The following is a 19129-nucleotide window of genomic DNA, read 5'->3' as shown; positions in this document are numbered from 1 at the left end:
CTGCTGCACTCCTCCACTTTACTACTGTGCCTCTCGCTGCGTCGCGCGAATTCGTCTGCTACGTTAAAAAAGTCACGCGCACACCTTGCCACGTTCCGGCGAAAATAGACTATCTATAGCTATTTCATACGGAGTCGCGGTGTAACGAGCGTGTTTTTTGAGTTGTTTTTTTGCTCTCATTTTCGAAAAGAGAAGGACAAAAAAATCGAGCTTCGTAACGGTGAAGTGTCGGTGTCCGGACTTGGATCTCTCGTTTTATTTTTTTTTTTAAAGCTATATACTCGAGCGGTACAGTGTCGACTCCGATCCTCTCGCGGACAGTCGCAGTGAATCTCGGACGAATCTTACGAAATTGCCATTCTCCGTCGCGCGTGTGTCTGTCTGTGTGCGCGTCTGTCAAACATATACAAGAGAAAAAATACAGCTCCCCTCCAGTGACTCTGTGTGTGCGTGTTCTTCTGTAATCGTTTGCGTCTCGCGCCCCGCCGCACACGCATACACGCACGCAATAGTGTACAGTAGCCTGTATATATAGTCAAAAACACAACGATGGCAGCGCCAATGCTGGCCGCGTCTTTGCCGGCACTACAAGCCTCGTCGTCGTCGCCTCTTCAACAGCTTTACAAGCGCACATTCGCGACTGCTCTGTCCCGTTATCAACAACAGCAGCAGCCGAAATCAAAGCAGTGCCTTAATACACGCCAGACAGCTGGCAATATTCTCTTCGCGAGCAGTGGTCGCAGTAGTAGTCGACTCGTTTCAGCGAATTTAGTCTCCTCCGGACTGCCGGCGGCGAATTTTTCATACCTGCACAGTAGACACTTAGCCACGAGCGCAGCTGCAATGGCCAAGATTAAGGTAAGCTTACCCTGTTTGTATTATTGTGTATATCCTATTATATTGACGTCTAGTCCATTCGTCCCTTTAAAAATGTCGTCTAGCCTGTCTATCTATTATTATATACGAGGGAGCTTTAAATCGTCGGGGCGTGTGTTGTGTGTATTTATGTAGCCGGTCAAGAATTTCGATACTTCATTGTGTACACTTATATCTACATAGGCATTGCTTTCGGAGCTAGCGGAGGTGTGTCTCGTCGCGTCATACTTTGAAAATAATAATAACACGAAAAAAGGAAAGGTGAACACTTTTTGGCACAGGGCCCCTACTTCTCGGATTCGGGAGCGAGAGGCTCGTTTCAACGCGTATTAATTTTTTTTTTTTTTTTGCTTCTTCTCTTCTGCCCGTCTGGTTCTGTACGTATAAGTATAACGGTAATACTTACACACGAATGTACCCATGGCTCCCGAGTATAAAAGTGCTTTCAAGTTCATTGACACAATCGTACGATATAATATGGTCGCGAAAGGGAGTCGTGTCACTTCCAATCGATACACGTACCAACGTGTGTACAACGCCGGGAAAGATCGATTTTTTCTACCGTTTCTACACTATAAGTTATGCACACGTTCAAGAAAAAAAACACATAGTTACACGTAGGCCCGTATAGACGCGCGCGAATGGAAAATAAGCCATTTATACATATTAACATTTTGTCGGAGGCACGCGCGAGGCCAGCCAACCGCACACACTCACCGATTTTACATTGAACTTTAATGACAAAAAATTATACAGCCGGCGGCGGCAGTGGTTTGTGTGTTTAAACATTCAGACTGGATGAGATTGCAGAAAATCGTCAATATAATATGCAGACACACTTCTCATGCCTATATACATATGCGAGACGAGTCAAGTGACATACTCATGCTCGTATAGGTAAAAAAAAAAAGTAGTCACAATAATAATGATGATGATAACAATTTCGATATCTCTCGACGTGCCTTTTTGTCGGGTCACTGCTCGCGACAGCAATCGATGATGATGATGATGACGATGACGACGACGACGATGACTGCGGTTAATTAAACTTTTTTTTTGTCGTTTCCTTATCTCTCGAGTGCGCGAGGTCTGCAGATTTTCAGAGATTCGCACGCTATTTAATCGTCAAGGATAGATAAATAAATAAATCAATATACGAGATGAATTATTTGCGCAATTTTTTCGCGCTCTTTCCTCGTATTCTGCTAATAATATAATGTAATATGGAAATCCTTTCTCTCCAACTAATATTCTATCGTAATGCGGTATGCTTGATCGCAACACGCGCGTGCATAACGAACGAGAGAGAGAATTGCATGCGGCAATTATCGAGTTGTTTTCCCTCTTTTTTTTTTTATCGATTATTACAACACCGAGTTACAAGTGCAACGCGTGGTGCATGTATACATCACGTTTAAGCGATGTAGAAGGAATTTCTTCACTGTTTATTCTCGTAAATTAGTCGATAAAACGTTGTGCTATGATGTATACAGTTAGTATAGTAATCTTTCGTTCCCCTTGAATTTAAAATTAGCATTTTGGTAAATAACGCATCTCTCTATTTCTTTTATCAGTCGTTATCTCGGTATATACAGCGGTGTATTCATCTGTTTTGAAAAATGATACACACACTCACAATGGTGCCTCTTGTACTCACAAACATGTTTTTTTTCTCATAGACCGGACCCGTGGTGGACGTCCTCGGCGACGAGATGACCCGCATCATCTGGGACCTGATAAAGCAGAAGCTGATCTTCCCCTATCTCGACGTCGAGCTGCACACGTACGACTTGGGCATGGAGAATCGCGACGCCACCGACGATCGCGTCACCGTCGAGTGCGCCGAGGCCATCAAGCGCTACAACGTCGGCATCAAGTGCGCCACCATCACGCCCGACGAGAAGCGCGTCGAGGAGTTCAAGCTCAAGAAGATGTGGAAGAGCCCCAACGGCACGATACGCAACATCCTGGGCGGCACCGTGTTCCGCGAGGCCATCATCTGCAAGAACATCCCGAGACTCGTGCCCGGCTGGGAGAAACCCATCATCATCGGCCGTCACGCCTACGGCGATCAGTACAAGGCCACGGACTTCCTCGTGCCCGGACCCGGCAAGCTCGAGATCAGCTGGACCGGCGCCAACGGCGAGAAGATCCAGCACGAGGTGCACCAGTTCACCGGTGCCGGTGTGGCCCAGGCCCAGTTCAACACGGACGAGAGCATACGCGCCTTCGCCCACAGCAGCTTCCAGTACGCCCTGAACCGCAAGTATCCGCTCTATCTGTCCACGAAGAACACCATCCTGAAGCAGTACGACGGCCGCTTCAAGAACATCTTCCAGGAGATCTACGACGCCGAGTACAAGGCCAAGTTCGAGGCCGACGATCTCTGGTACGAGCACCGGCTGATCGACGACATGGTCGCCTACTGCATGAAGTCCTCGGGCGGCTACGTCTGGGCCTGCAAGAACTACGACGGCGACGTGCAGTCCGACACCGTCGCCCAGGGCTACGGCTCGCTCGGCCTCATGACCTCGGTGCTGGTCTGCCCGGACGGCCGCACCGTCGAGGCCGAGGCCGCCCACGGCACCGTCACCCGCCACTATCGCATGCACCAGCAGGGCAAGGAGACCTCGACCAATCCGATCGCCTCGATCTTCGCCTGGACCCAGGGACTGCTGCACCGCGCCAAGCTGGACGACAACGAGCCCCTGAAGAGATTCGCCCAGACCCTCGAGAAGGTCTGCGTGAGCACCATCGAGTCCGGCTTCATGACCAAGGATCTCGCCCTGTGCATGAAGAAGCAGGAGGACCTCAAGCGGTCCGACTATCTCAACACCTTCGAGTTCCTCGACAAGCTCGCCGAGAATCTCGAGAAGAGCCTGAAAGAGTGACTGATTAGCCGCGAGAATCACGAATCGGTCGTTGTAATGCGTGCCAAGTATTGATTTATTGTGGGCATACGCACGTACACACACACACACACAAATACATCGTGCTCATTCAATGAGGTGGATGGTGAATTATTTTTTATCGAGAAAAGAGCCTATTATGTCGTCGTTATTATATGTACGGAGATATAAATGTTTAATTATGATAATAATGGCATCGTGGATGATCAAATAATTGTATATTAAGACTTATTGATGCATTTATGTTCGTGTGCGAATTTTTTGCATAATTATTGTAGATTTATACTTTTATGAAAAGCACAAGTGTTTTGCCCGTTTGTGCGATACATGTTATAAGAAAATTAATGTATATTTTTTAATTGTAATTGTATCAGTGATTTCAAAATTATTAATACAGTTTTATTTTATTTTAAATCTGCGAAGTTTCATTTTACATTGCTTTACAATATTTTTCATTTAATCGATTCGTTTGTTCGAGTTCGCCTGGCGCTTGTGCCGGGGAATCCGTTATTTTCTTCTCTTTTTACACATGCAAGCCAAACATTTCGAAATTAATATAGAGATAGCGCCTCACGTTTCGTTTTGTTTCATCCGCTGCTGCAGGCGGCGGCGCTACCGATAATACGCGCGTCGCTCGCGATGTATAAAGAGACGAATTGATGAAACGAGTCAATTAATCTTATTAACAAAGCGATGAAGATAATTTGTATCAAAGTGTATCAATGTTCCCGCTTAGTCGGTATACGATCGAATTATTTCGAGGATACTTTTAACCGTGATCAGTTTCAAGTAATAAACCAATCGCGTTAAAATACGTGCTGCCCGTACGCAAGTTCAATGTGCTTGCAAAAATATGACATTATGTCAGAATATATCAACCAATCATACGATTATGAAAATTCTCTCAGGATTTTTCACGATTTTAGATTTCACGACAGTAAAGAATTAATATATACACTTATAGAGCAATAATTGAATTAGAAAGCTAGAAATGGGCATTACTCTTAGGGCTTTTTTATTTCATCTATAATAATGCGTACGTGTACCTCTCGTACTTATGAATTTAATTTCTTTTACTGAGATAAAGTAGTAATTTTTTTAGCTCAACATGAATTAATTTCTTAAGCAAACTGATCGGTATTAAAGTGTTTCTGTGACTGAGTAAGCAACAGCCGCAGGCGTCATCAACCACCCACCCCCTGCTCCGATATTATGACGGTCAATTAATTATTTCGACACTTTTCTTTAACATTCGGGAACTAATTTACTCAATATACGAGATATTATGAAAAGACAATCGAGAACTCAGCGTTTACGTATGCGACCGTATCGATGTTTTTTGCAGATATTTATCTTTTTTTTAACAGATGATTTGTCTAACTTTTTCATCAGTGTGGAGCTATAATCTTCAGTCTAGCGTGAATACATTACTTTAACTTCTTGAGGATTTGGATTTAATCGATGAACTGATCGTAAATTACGGAATATTCATTCATTCCAAACTTACTTATTTTGGTAATTAGTGATCAATGTGCGGATAGGCCAGATATACTGCGCTTGTTGACGACTGTAATTTAACTGTTTCTAGATCGATTTTTGAATTATGTTTCAATGAAGACAGTTACGACTACATAATTAAGCGTAACATACATATCAACGTATTTTCATTTTGTTTTTCACATTTACCCTCGTGATTTATGCTCCCTGACAATGTTACCGATACATTCTGAGTACCGATTCTCGCTGCGTAAGCTATTTTCGTACCATGATAAACGTATGTATCAATAGTCCGCTCGCGGGCCGTTTCACCTACCTTCAGACTCACAACGGTGCACACGGACTATTCGTCTGCTGGCTCTACGCCGAAACGAACCCCCGAGAGCGTGGCAAGTATTGCAGGCTTCCAGATTGACCGCTAGGTGGCGTATCCTAAGAAATTCGTACCCTCAAGTGGTAATCCACTTTTCAGGATAGAAGTATAAGTGACTTCTCTTATTGAAACGGGTGTTATTTTTTTGCTGTGGTTACTATATCAGTTTGACTATATCGTCTTTTTCACTAGAACCTGGAAGTATTTTTTCACGATTGCTGTAAAATGGTGGAAAAATAATTGAGTTTTCATGAAATTTTTGAATTTGTGCTATTCGTGTTAACATTTTTACGTTGGTTGTTTTCAAGCTCATGACTGATCATTGAAGCATCGTTGTTATGCGCATCTGAAAAATATGGCCTTTGAATATCTAATATATATCCGTCCGGAGCGACAACTGGAGCTCGCTTCACAAGATGTTGTCTTTTGTGTCGACAGTATGTTTGTCACAAACTCCTAAAATTTTTACTATTGAAGCAGTAAGTGTATGTCCCGTCAATGTAGAATATTGCCACGCGATTTTCTGGAGTTGGATTATATAATCGATTGGCGAAGTCAGTCACGTGCCTCTCAATGTACTGCTCTCTTGTGATAGCTCCAAGTCCAATATTATTTGGAACGAATCTTTTCATTCTCGCGCCTCTCTTACTTCTTCGATAACTGGAGACGTATATTGACGACTTGACAGCTGAAAGATCGCAGTGAGAAACTCGTCTGACAATCTTTGACACATTTTTGTCAAAAAAATTAATAAATCTCGCTTTATTACTACGCGCCTGTCTGGGACACGGTCACACAGCACATGCATATCGCCGAACTGCTGTTTAGTTAAGCTTGTCAATACACAGGCATGATGATCTGCCAGATCACATACGTGGTTAATGTTTTTACTCTCATTTTTTCCATGAAGCGTATCACGTATTGGCCTGGAGGATTGTAGGCGCGTTTAAAAGAGCGGAGATCAGCCAGCAATGGTGGCAAGATGTATCCAGATGCCGTGGACAACATCTAACTGTCTCCGGGAAAAAAATCCCACACTGGACATATATCTCGACTTTACAGTTCAAAGATAATCGTGCAGCATTGCGACCTTGACACTAGCAGCAAGTATTATTATCTCGCTGGAATAATACCTTTACTCGCATGCAAGTCGGATCTCGTTGTACGAGATCAATCTCTTGGCGGATGCTATGATTGCAATTGAAGCCTTTTCGCCTGTCCTGTTCGATGACTCGAGGAACTTGTACAAGGTCTCTTTCCTTCTTCGCTTCTTTTTTCTTTTCCTCCATTTTTCTCTTAGCCATTTCCCTTTTTTCCAATACTCTTCTAATGTGCTCCATTCTCCTTTCTATTTCTAACTGCATAGCTTGGCTATTGGGCTTCGAATAGTATTTAAGCTCCTTCTCGTTTCTCGCCGCCCCAACACCGAACACATTGATCCACGATGGCAGCTCATCGGGTAACCGGAAGGCTAAATATCTGAAAATGCAAAAAAAAGTTAGATGGGTTCTGTGCTGATGTAATTTTCGTCGGTTCAAAGACAGGTACGAATTGCTTTATTTTTCCTGAGTTGAAAAGTAAGTTTTATTCAAGGACTTTTTCTCCAACAGAGCAAAAGACTTACAATGCATACTTTTTAATTTGAAACAAAAAGTCTGTCAGTATATAATTCTACTCCGATATTATGATAACAGAGCAAAATTCTTTCGATAAAAGGAAAATCGAGGTGGATGGTCGAAGTAAAGCGTGATCAGAGAATGTGTTTTCATAGTTTTTAATGTAAATAATTGAAACATTACCATAAATTATCGATAAGTTAATATCGCTTTAGAACGATAGAGGCTAGACAAAAATTAGTCGTGTTGCAGTCGTTTCAGGCGCGCATATGAATATTCGTATCCTGATCTTGGATCTACGATTATAAATGGATTTTACCGACAATTGCTGTTATGGAGGTGTGCAATCAAATGGAGATATTTTGTCATGTGAATTTCTCCACTTCTAGGCTGCACGTTGATAACAGAAGCAGTAGAGTAACAAAGGACGAAAAAGATTTTCAGCAATTATCAAGTTAGCATATCAACGCTTTTGATATTTCAGAGAATTTCAGTAAGTATTCAAGAGTAAGGTGATATGAAAAAGTATCTAGCTTATGAATTCTCGCTAATCCCGTTGGCTCTATTCGATGAAAATGGCATACGCAAAAATGATAAGCCCTTATTTTATACCAATTTTATAGGCACCGAAAACATTGACACTAGTTCTGTGACATGCGTAATCGATGGAGAATATTTATTGTACCTACCATGTCAAATGGCTTGACAAAGAAGTAATTGGAAATATTATAAAAAAGTATGTGTCATACGTGGTAGATAAATATAAGCCTCGTTCGTTAATTATTTTTGATGGATACTTAGATGATGAGTTGTCTACGAAATCTGTTGAACGTTTTCGTCGAGACATTGTCAACATGAGTACAGGCGATCCCCGTTTTACGCGGATCCGATATACGCGGTTTCACGATAACGCGGTTTTTTAAATGCGGCTTTGTCCATTTTACGCGGAAATTTGTTCCAAAATAACGCGGTTTTTTGATAAATTCACGTCGAACATGCAATTTTTTGTTTTTATTTATAGTACGTTCAAAGTGGTGGTAATTTTAGCGAAGGCAAAAATATAGACATGTTGCTCTGTCACGTCTTTTTAACTATCTCATGTTGAACGAATTCATGAATTCGTTATTTGCTAAGAAGGATGTAAAAAATTTCAACTCATATATGAAGGTGTACGAAATTAAGAAAAGTTTATTTTCCTTAAACTAACACGATATCCCAGTATTCTACTTCACTTTGAGGACAAGATTCATTAGGTCTGCGGGAAAAGTAGTTAAAATTCAAATATCAGGACATGCTTTCGACAAATTTTTACATTTGCAAAGTGGAAATCTAAAGTAATATTTCCTTAAGCAATATTTTCTTAAGAAAATATGTATAAACATAACTCACCATCTTCATTCAGCTTTCTACTGATATCCAGCCATATGTGTTCTTTCAGAGCTTTATTCCCATAGCGGATATTAGTTACATCCCAGATTTCTGGATATTTTTTCACCAGATTTCTCAAATCCATGATTTTCCTCTCGCTTAGATTGGACATTTTTTTATTTTGTTATTTTTTTATGGTTATGGTGAAAGACGAAGAAAAAATTATTGAAACAAAATAAATGATTTCAAGATCTCTTTCGCACGCCCTCAACCGGTCTTATGGATAACTATTTCAATAAATTGGAGTCTAATATATTTCATTTCAAATTATTTGAGGGTGCATCGTAGTTTGACATCTTCATTGACGATTTTCTTAATTTAAAAAGATAAAAAAAAATATTAATACTTTTATTGGCTAAGAAATTTCAGTCGTGCCTTATTGTGCACTCTGTGCGTACGCAAACGTGAGAGAGCATATGGAAATGATTCAATCATAATTGGTATTAAAATTTTACTACCGACAAAGAAAATTTACAGAAAGAAATTTATATGTTGTGGCAGTTGAGCGGGATTGAAATTTTGAGAAAAATTCAATACCCTCGATTATTTAAATAATGATAATAGTCGAAATGTATAAATGTATGCATGACACCGCCGTAGCGAATTATCGTCTTTATTTTTCAATTAAAAAATTAATTCAGAACAAAGAGTTGATCATTAAACTGATCAAATATCGCAAAAATGGTTTTGCTCAAAATTTTCAGGATTCATAGAAAATATCACATCTTGAGAATTTGACACATCGTAACCGTATATAATATACGGCCTTTATGTTTAATGTAGTTACCTGAATTGGTGTGCACTTTAGATTTCCACTTTGCAAATGTAAAAATTTGTCGAAAGCATGTCCTGATATTTGAATTTTAACTACTTTTCCCGCAGACCTAATGAATCTAGAAAAATCTTGTCCTCAAAGTGAAGTAGAATACTGGGATATCGTGTTAGTTTAAGGAAAATAAACTTTTCTTAATTTCGTACACCTTCATATATGAGTTGAAATTTTTAACATCCTTCTTAGCAAATAACGAATTCATGAATTCGTTCAACATGAGATAGTTAAAAAGACGTGACAGAGCAACAAGTCTATATTTTTGCCTTCGCTAAAATTACCACCACTTTGAACGTACTATTACGTAAACAAAACATTGTATTTGGTTATATTTAATCAAATTCTTTCCGATTTCGTTAACAACATAGAGCCCGTTCAAACTCCACCTGAAATGGCGCAAGAGATAGTTGCTGTTGCAAAAGAGGTTGACGGGCAAGGATTTCAAGATGCTACTGAAACTGAAATTTTGCAGTTGGTCTCAAAAGAAGAAGAAAATTTAGAAGGGCATGAACTTGAACAGCTTGTTGATTCTATACAAAACGAAAATGAAAGCACTGATGCATCAGAAGCGCAAAACTGTCCCGATGACTTTGGTGCACGTAACATTATATCAATCATCACATCTCTCCAAAACTCTATCGGTGAAGCCATAAGTCAAGATCCTATCATGAGTCGCAGCATGAAATTTAAGCATTTTTGTGATTCAGCAATGCAAGTTTTTGAAGAAATATCTAAATTGATGGGACATTTTTTACTCTTTCGATACAGACTACTTAAAATAATTTTAAAAATGAATTTTTCGAGAGATTCGGCTTTAAAGGTTTCCCGACGATTTTTTCGGGAAAAATGAAAAATTTTCAGAAATCTGACCCCACCATCGACAAGCCGAGGAAATTTCCGATTGGAATGATAAGTTTTTTAATTTTTTCAAGTGCATTTAGGTATTTTTACAGCGAAATAGAAATTGAGCGGTTCGACTAAACAATAACGGACGCGCCAGCCCTGGGAAAGTTAATATTAAATGTCACATGAATATAATATAACTAATGTATATGCCAAAGATATAAACAAAAGTATGTTTTTATTATGTGCATTATTGCATTAGATTGATTTAAAAAGAATAATCTGATATTTACCTTCAAACCAAAAGAATGAAAAGTTCTCCAAAAATTGATCGCTAAAATAACTACATGTACATCTGTGTCAGTCGTTAATATGAGAACCTTTCCATTCCTTTCATATTTACTAGATTGAGCTATGTGAAGCATTATTTTTACGCCAGCTTCTTCTATACTAAAATTTTGCAACATTTCTAATGAGAATTAGCTCTCGAGTTATACGTTGATATGAAATTTTTCTGTTGCAAAACACTAAAAATCGACTCGGCGTTAGGCCATATATTTTTTCCATGAATCAAACTATAGTTTTTAATATATAGCTGTAGTTTTTTTTTATTTTCAGATAACGACCAAAATTTTTCTTCCTGATTAGGAAAAATCATACTATCGGTTATATCATGCAGTAATATAACTTCACCTTGTGATCTGCGAACTCTTTCACTGAATTTAGGTGAATTGGGAACAAGCCCTTACAATTACAAATAAGGCTCAATCATTTCAGCACAATTTTTATTGAAATTTTAGAAAAACATGAGTATGAGTCTCCATCATATATTTACAATTGTCCATCATCATTTTTCTCGCAATTGTGGCGTGCATAATTTTTACATTTTTCATGAACTGTTTTTTGGTGTTTTTAGCAAATACACTTTTAGTCCAATTTTTTTTAGCATTTCTCACATGCGTAGTCTTTGCGACTGACATGGACAGCTGTCTTTCCGTGCCTTTTCAAATCGCTTTAATCTCCAAATTTTTTCTCACATTCATCACATGCTTAATCTTTGCGACCGTCGTATACTAAATTTTGGTGCCTGATCAAGTTGGCTTTTTGTCCAAATTTCTTTTCACACCTGTTTTTAGGTGTCTCAGTAAATTGCTCTGATCTGATTTTGTTCCAAATTTCTTATCGCATTACCTCATGCAAAATCCCTGCGACCTTCGTGTACTGTCCTTTGGTGAACGAGCAAATTACATTTATGTCCGAATTTTTTTCCGCAATAGTTGCATGTGAAATCTTTGCGACCTTCATGTACTGTGTGTTGGTGCCTAAACAAATCTTTTTTTAGTCCAAATTTCTTCCCACACCTGTTGCAAACGAAATTCTTCTGACCTTCGTGAACTGTCTTCTGGTGCAAAAGTAAACTCGATTTCCGTGTAAATTTCGTAGCGCAGTTATTGCATCCGTAATCTCTTTGACCTTCGTGAACTGTCTTTTCATGAAAGAGCAAATGCACTTTTTGCCCAAATTTTTTCTCGCACTTGTCACATACGTAATCTTTGCGACCCTCATGTACAATCCTTTGGTGGTTCAGCAAATGCGATTTATGTCCAAACTTCTTCTCGCACTGGTCGCATACGTAATCTTTTCGACTCTCATGTACTGTGTGTTGGTGCCTAAACAAATCTTTTTTTAGTCCAAATTTCTTCCCACACCTGTCGCAAACGAAATTCTTCTGACCTTCGTGTACAGTCTTTTGGTGCCTCAACAAATCTGATTTTCTTCCAAATTTCAATTCGCATCTGACACATTCGTAATCTTTTCGACCCTCGTGTGTTATCCTTTGGTGCGAAAGCAAGAACGATTTGTGTCCAAATTTCTTCTCGCACTTGTCACACGCGTAATCTTTTCGACCTTCGTGAACTGTCTTTTGATGGTAGAGCAAATTCTTCTTTTGCGTAAATTTCTGTTCACACTTGTCGCAAGTGAAATCTTTGCAATCTTTATGGACTGTTTTTATGTGTAGGAGCAAATCGCGTCTATTTCCAAATCTCTTGGCGCACCTTTCACATAAGTAATCTTTGAAAACTTCGTGGAATATTTTTTTGTGTTTCAGTAAAGTCGATTTATTTTCAAACTTTTTCTCGCACTTGTTGCACGTGAAATCCTTGCGATCCTTATGTACTAATTTTTGGTGCGTAAACAAACTCGATTTTTTCACAAATGTCTTTTCGCACCTATCACATGCAAAAATATTGCGGCTTTTGTGTTCTGATATTTGGTGTCTACTCAAATGACTTCGGAACTCAAATTTCTTTTCGCACTTGTTGCACGCGTAATTTTTTTGTTCATTGTGAATTGTGTCTCGGTGTATTATTAAGCTTGATTCTTGTGTAAATGCGTCCCAACAAATATCACAAATGTATTTTTTGTCGTCTGGAACAACAATGTCATTTTCACTTGAATTATTATCCATTAAGGCAACTTCCTCTGATATCTCCGTACTTTTATTCATTTTGTTGACCAAATTAAACGAGCTTTCCGTTTATTTCTGAGTAAAATTTATCTTTTGGTAATATGGCTTGTTTCATCGGAAAAGACAACATTTAAACTAATTTGTTTTTACTACAAACACGATCAGTGTATCGGGAGACTATATGTTGAAATTGTTTATAATTAGGCTAACGGCTTATCTGTTTATACATTATTCTTACAATATTTGAAACAATTTAAAATTATAACTTGATGACGATTCTTTCGAGAAATTTTTCGACCTTCTTAAAAAAGTACTTCTAAACAAACTTCCTACAGACAACATCAATTTCATATAAAAAACATCGAATTTAGAGATTCTTATACTCATTTATAACAAAAAATTTTAGCATTCATTTTAAAATTGCTGTGATTGGCGTATTCCTTAAACTGCCACTGTTTGTAAACAATACTTTTACACAACTATGTTAATTTCAGCTCAAATTCGCTCCCTTTTTGAAAACTTCCAATTGAGCTAAATGATTTATTGTTCGAAAAGGTGATTAGGACATGAAAAAGTTGAAATTAATGTTAAAGTTAGATCTGTGCCCTGGAGATGAAAGGCTTTGTTAGGATTACACAAAAAATTCCCAATTATGTCTTAAAGGCGAACTTTGTAGGGCGTACGTAAAAATTGTTACGCGAGGTAGTAGTAATTGGGCCAAATATAAATTAAACTGGAATTTTGCTGTTCTGTGATCTAGTATCTTGCTGCTAGAAGGTATTGATATGTACAACGCTATTTTAGGGATGTAACAGTATAATATATTGTTACATCCAAAGATTTCACGTTTAAATAAAAGAAATCTCAACCAAAATCCCCCGCTGCGTAATTAGAAATCACTCATACCGATCCGCCTCTATTTACCATAGATCCTCATTACCATACATCAATCATTACCATAGATCAATCATAGATACCGACTTATCATATATCGATCTGATTTTGTTGACATGAATGTCTTTTGTTATAATTTTAATCCTATTATTCACACTCCATCTATCTAAAACTCACGGTTTAAAATGAATAAACTAACACCTCGCAAGTAAATAATTAATTACAATTAAAGTTGAAAAAAATATTTTTTATTGATAAAAACCAATAACTCAAGTAGATATTTAAACTAAATTTTATAGATAATTAAAACCACAGATAAAATACTCCTTCAATATTTTTAAGATAGTCATGACGCGATTATAACTTTAAATAATTAATTATATTGATAACTACTTCGCCACGTGCATGACTATGCAAGTTTGTAAATACAACTTTAATCATTCATAGAAATTATAAAATGCCATATGTAAAAGACGAGACCATTACATAGGCCCTAAATAACAAATTCTCAATCCGACGAATCGACGCAATAACTGCCAACCTTATTTAATTAATAAATGCAATATAAACTTTTATTTACCATTTATAAACTTAAATATTTATATGGCTTATGAGGTATCCATGTAATCGTCTCGCCACCCGCAATAATAATATCATTGTAAAATATTTTTCAACAAAACATGTAATTAGTTATAAGCGCTTAAAATGATGAATAAACCGTTAGAGCGTCGATAGTTACGGCTACGGCGTCTACCGGCCGCCTCAAAATTTTTATGGCTTTCCGACAAATCACAGCTCGCTGCGTGGCCAAGAGCTGAGATTTTGGAAGGAGCCTTCGGGTATATAAGTGCCTGTTTGAGCACAGAAAAATCACTTATCCTTATTCTTGCAAGTAGCAAGAACATCTCACTGTAGCTACAGTAACCTAGCCGCTCTAAGTAAGAGTAAGTAAGAGTAAGTTCGTTGCAATAGAAGTTTACCACAAAGGCCAATTTCAATAATTGCGAGAAAATATTATACCACCTTTTAAACCGGGACCAATAACCAATGGTATTAATCATGAAATTTCACTCATCCTTGCGAAAACCTCTTTGCAAATTAGTGTTGTAATTGGAGCAGGAAGTCAAGAAAAAAAAAACAAAAATAAAGAGTGCGACAAGTTGTATTTTCATGTTCGAACAAGCATCGTCTCTAGTCGATACGTATGAATTTAATTACCGCAACTTGTCGTACAAGATACAAACAAGGTCATGAGGGAAAATTTTTTCAGTTTCGCGAATAGCCATATAAACTGATGTGTCCATATCCAGAGATACGTATACATCTTTTTTTCCTTGTTGAGAATAATATTACAAATTGTTGACGATCAAGCCATTCGCACGCTTTTACCTGAGTAGTTATGACCTAGTCTTTTTACTCCGAGTCTATGATTTGAATACTTTCCGATCAACAAAACATTGGTTGAAATGCTTAATATTATTAACGGCCTATTAACCAAAAAAATCCATTAAAAATGTTAAAAATTCATCACGTTTAATTGGCTTGTTTTTGGCTAATTTTCTATTACAATTATGTTAAAAATATTAATCGAATTTTATATGACCTGAAAAGGACAATAAATCTTTTCAAAAAAATGTACAAAAGTTTTCTAACACTCGAATACGATAATATTATTTTAAATATTTACCACTAGATGGCGAGTACCTTTAAATCTGAAAATTTGCAAATGATAAAGTCAAATTAATTGTATATATTTCGTATATTAATTGTATATAAGTCGTAGTAGAAAATAGTCCATGCTCTATGTTCTCTAATGATAGTAACCGTACTTGGTAATAACTTTGTCGTATGTTGCATTAACTTCGAGCTGCAAATATTAACGATCATGTTTTTAAATCGAATTTAAAAATTGAATTTTGATCGAAGTTTCATATATATTAAAAAAATGTACTTTTGGATATTATACGTTGTTCTGTCAATTCTAGTGGCCCTTTTCAGATTGACAGTTTAGAAAATTACGTAATTAACATTTTTTCCAACATAAAATTTGAAATCCTTTGATCGTTGATTAGTTCGAACTTTATATTAAAATTTCTATCGATTCAAAAAAAAAAATATCTACGTGTATGTATATCGAGCATATATCTATGAAACATATGAATGTACCAAGATAGTATCTTGGTAAATATTGGAGATACACCGCACACGATGACATTACACACACACACACATTTATAGATCGCTCCAGATATGATTATGTGTGCCCTATACGGAAGCCGAGATATCGATAAATTACGTGTGTATATTATATCGGTCGCGCGTTGCCTCGAAAAATATTTTATTTTAAGCCATTTACGTAGATGAAATAAGCATTTATTACGGTGCTCTCGGATATTCAATTGGGGATTGTTCTCGTTTACAGTTAAAACCATTCATTACGACATTATCACGGCGCAGTAATGTCAATTGATGATTTTTTTTTTTCATCTCCTATATGCTTCGCTTTTTCATTCAATAAAAGCGGAATTAACGCTGTATAACATATATTATAAATGCCAAGGATTCGAGGGACGAAGCGTACTCACACACACACACATACCCAAAAAAGGAAAAATATAAGCTCGCCGAGGAGATAAAGGATTGGCGAAAGAAAGGGTATTTTCACGGACGGAAGAGTACCTCGCGAAGGCGAGCAGCAGCACGTGATCGAAAAAAAGACGAAAAAAGAAGCTTCAATATCAAGTACTGTAGAGATGCATTAAAGGTAGCATCAGCAAAACGATTGCTGCTGCTGCTGCTGCATTGGACGATGTATAATAAGGCACATACACACAGAAGGGAAACATCGCGAACGAGAGAGAGAAAAGGAGTTGTAGGATCAAAAAAAAAAGTGAGCGGAATATTCGTCGTTCGTCCTTCGCTCGTCTCTCTCTTTCTCTGTCTCTCCCTTCTCGTTCGTCGTACTGTATATATATTGCGCATGCACATTATAATATGCATTATATTATGGGCCTGGTTCCTGGTTGCACTGCACTGCGCGCACACGCACACACATATACACACGCACACCGTTGGAGGGCTGCGCACTGCTCGTCCTCCGTTTGTGGACTATAAAAGTCAAATGACGCCCGGCACTTGGACTCAATAGCAGAAAATTCCTTCAGCCATCAAGAGCTGCTGTGCGTACACCTCCCTCGCTCTCTTTCTCACTCTCGCTCGGATACACGCGTAAAAACAACACACAAAATGATGCTGATCGTAAGTACTCGAAATTTTTTCTTTCATTTACCGATCTGCCTCTTCTATCAACGATCATCAATTTCCCTATTGCATCCCTATAGGCATTGGTTCCCGTGCTGCTCGTGGCCTCGTGCCAAGCCGGCGAGCTGCTTGCACAAGCCGAGCCGCTCCAGCAGTTCACGCAGTCGCAGAACACCGCCACCGGCGAGTACGGCTTCAGCTACTCCGGTGGGCCCTCGGCCAAGACCGAGTACCGGGCGCTGGACGGCACCACCACCGGCACCTACAGCTACGTCGACGCCAACGGCCAGCTGCAGAGCGTCAGCTACATCGCCGACGAGGCGGGCTTCCGCGCCACAGGCACCAACATCCCGCAGGCGCGCAAGAAGCGAGGAATCCTCTATCAGCCCGCCACCTTCGCCGCTCTGCCCGCCGCGAGCTCGAGCCAGAATCGCTTCCAGATCCACAACGACGCCAGACTGATCCAGCGTACGGAGATACACACGCCGATCTATCAGGCGGCTGCACCGGTGGCTCTGCACGCCCCCGCGGCCCTGCTCTACCGTAAGAAGCGCGGCATCCTGGCCGCGGCCGAGCCGCTGCCCCTGGCTTACGCCGCGGCACCGGCCCTGCCTCTGCCACCGAGCAGCGCCAAGATCTACAACGAGTTCAATCAGCAGCGTCCGACCCTCTACGCCGCTGCAGCTCCAGCTCCAGCTCTCGTTCACGCCGCACCCGCCGCTGTAGCACCGATAGTCCACGCAGCCCCAGCAGCTCCTCTGGTTCACGCGGCGGCTCCCATCATCGAGCAGGCGCCCATCTCCAGGTCGTCCCAGAACCGCTTCCAGGTGCACAAGGACAGCAAGATCATCGAGGAGATACACACGCCGCTGTATCCCGCGCTGCAGTACGCCGCCTACGCCGCGCCGGCCTTGGCCCTTCAGCCCGCGCAGCCCGCACAGCTGATACAGCAGCAGCATCACTTCATCGGCGCCGCGCCGCAGCCGGCCTTCGGCATCGGTACGGTCACGGCCGTGGGAGCACCGCCTTCTCAGCCGCTGCCCGCCGGACCCATCGCCGCCGAGCCCGCGAGACCAGCCCCGGCCCCGGCTGCACCGGGAGCTCCCGCGGCCGTGTCCGACGATGCCATCACCGTCGAGAGTGCCTAAATTAACAAAAAATCATAATAATCATCAAAGTACACAGTATTTCGAGTGAGCATCGCCGTCCTTCGAATCTCCCGCGGAGCTGATGCAACGTACTACATCATGGCCACGTATACATATCATTATTCCCATGCGATGATCGGGATCATGGGCTGCATTATTCATTACGTACGCACAAATAAGTAAGCACCGATATCTACACACACACGTCGAATTTCACCTCGTTCATCGTCGTTATAATTATCATTATTATTTATATTATCGCTACCTTTTTTATGTCTTTTTTCAATATGTAATTCGTGTGAAGCTTGTTTAATTACTTCATGTATTTACAGCATGTGTGCTTTATAAGTGGCAACTGTTTTTTTATCGCCGATCGAAAGTGAAAAATAAAAGGATATTAATTTTTAAGTGCGAAACGATTAAAGTACAAGTTTTTAAATGAAACGATCGCTTTTATTATTTTTCCCCATCCTTGTCCACGAAATTTTTCAATTTACACCTTCATGCTAAAAACGTGAACACAAAAAGTAATAGTAATAAAGTTTTATCAAAAGAATCGTTGAATAAGAAGAAATAAGCGAATTTCATCATCTGCTCGCAGAGGATTTTTGCAATAATCCATTATAACTTTGATATGACTTATAATTTTCCGCAACGCACATCCTACAATCCATCAATAAATTTGACCTTGCCGAGCAGCGAGTCCTTTTCTGTAACTGTCAGGCCACTTAATTTGACAATCGGCATCAGCAGCAGCTGCTGCAGTTGTGGCGCGTTTCGCTCTCTCTCTCGCTGCTATTTCGTAACTTTTACAATGCGCGCCGTATCACATTATACACACCTTCAATTTTCGTTTTGCTCGCTTTTATACCAACTGCGCACGTACGCGCCCGTCTCGATTCGTTCGCTTTTTTTTTTGCTCGATCCTTCCACGATGATTGCCTGCCCCGTGTATGTGTATATTCGAGTTCGCTGCGGCGCGACC

At 39.7% G+C, this 19129-nt stretch overlaps 2 protein-coding genes across 2 annotated transcripts; both read left to right on the top strand.

Moving 5' to 3' along the window:
* Position 1: 1 nt before the first annotated feature.
* LOC106651836 (isocitrate dehydrogenase [NADP] cytoplasmic) lies at positions 2-4201 on the top strand. Its single transcript, XM_014370512.2, has 2 exons — positions 2-858; positions 2556-4201. The coding sequence occupies exons 1-2, from the start codon at positions 550-552 to the stop codon at positions 3765-3767; spliced, it is 1521 nt and encodes a 506-aa protein (XP_014225998.1). The 5' UTR covers positions 2-549; the 3' UTR covers positions 3768-4201.
* Positions 4202-9919: 5718 nt separating this feature from the next.
* On the top strand, positions 9920-18144 carry LOC106651790. Its single transcript, XM_023459610.1, is given in 3 exon segments — positions 9920-10243; positions 16999-17931; positions 18061-18144. Coding segments are annotated over 3 exon segments (1341 nt in total).
* The last annotated feature ends 985 nt before the right edge of the window (positions 18145-19129 follow it).

This window comes from Trichogramma pretiosum, unplaced genomic scaffold (assembly GCF_000599845.2).
Source record: "Trichogramma pretiosum strain Unisexual culture from Peru unplaced genomic scaffold, Tpre_2.0 scaffold124, whole genome shotgun sequence".
Taxonomy (NCBI): Eukaryota; Metazoa; Arthropoda; class Insecta; order Hymenoptera; family Trichogrammatidae; genus Trichogramma; species Trichogramma pretiosum.
The sequence above is the reverse complement of the archived record's forward strand: the minus strand, read 5'-3'. Positions and strand labels throughout refer to the sequence as shown.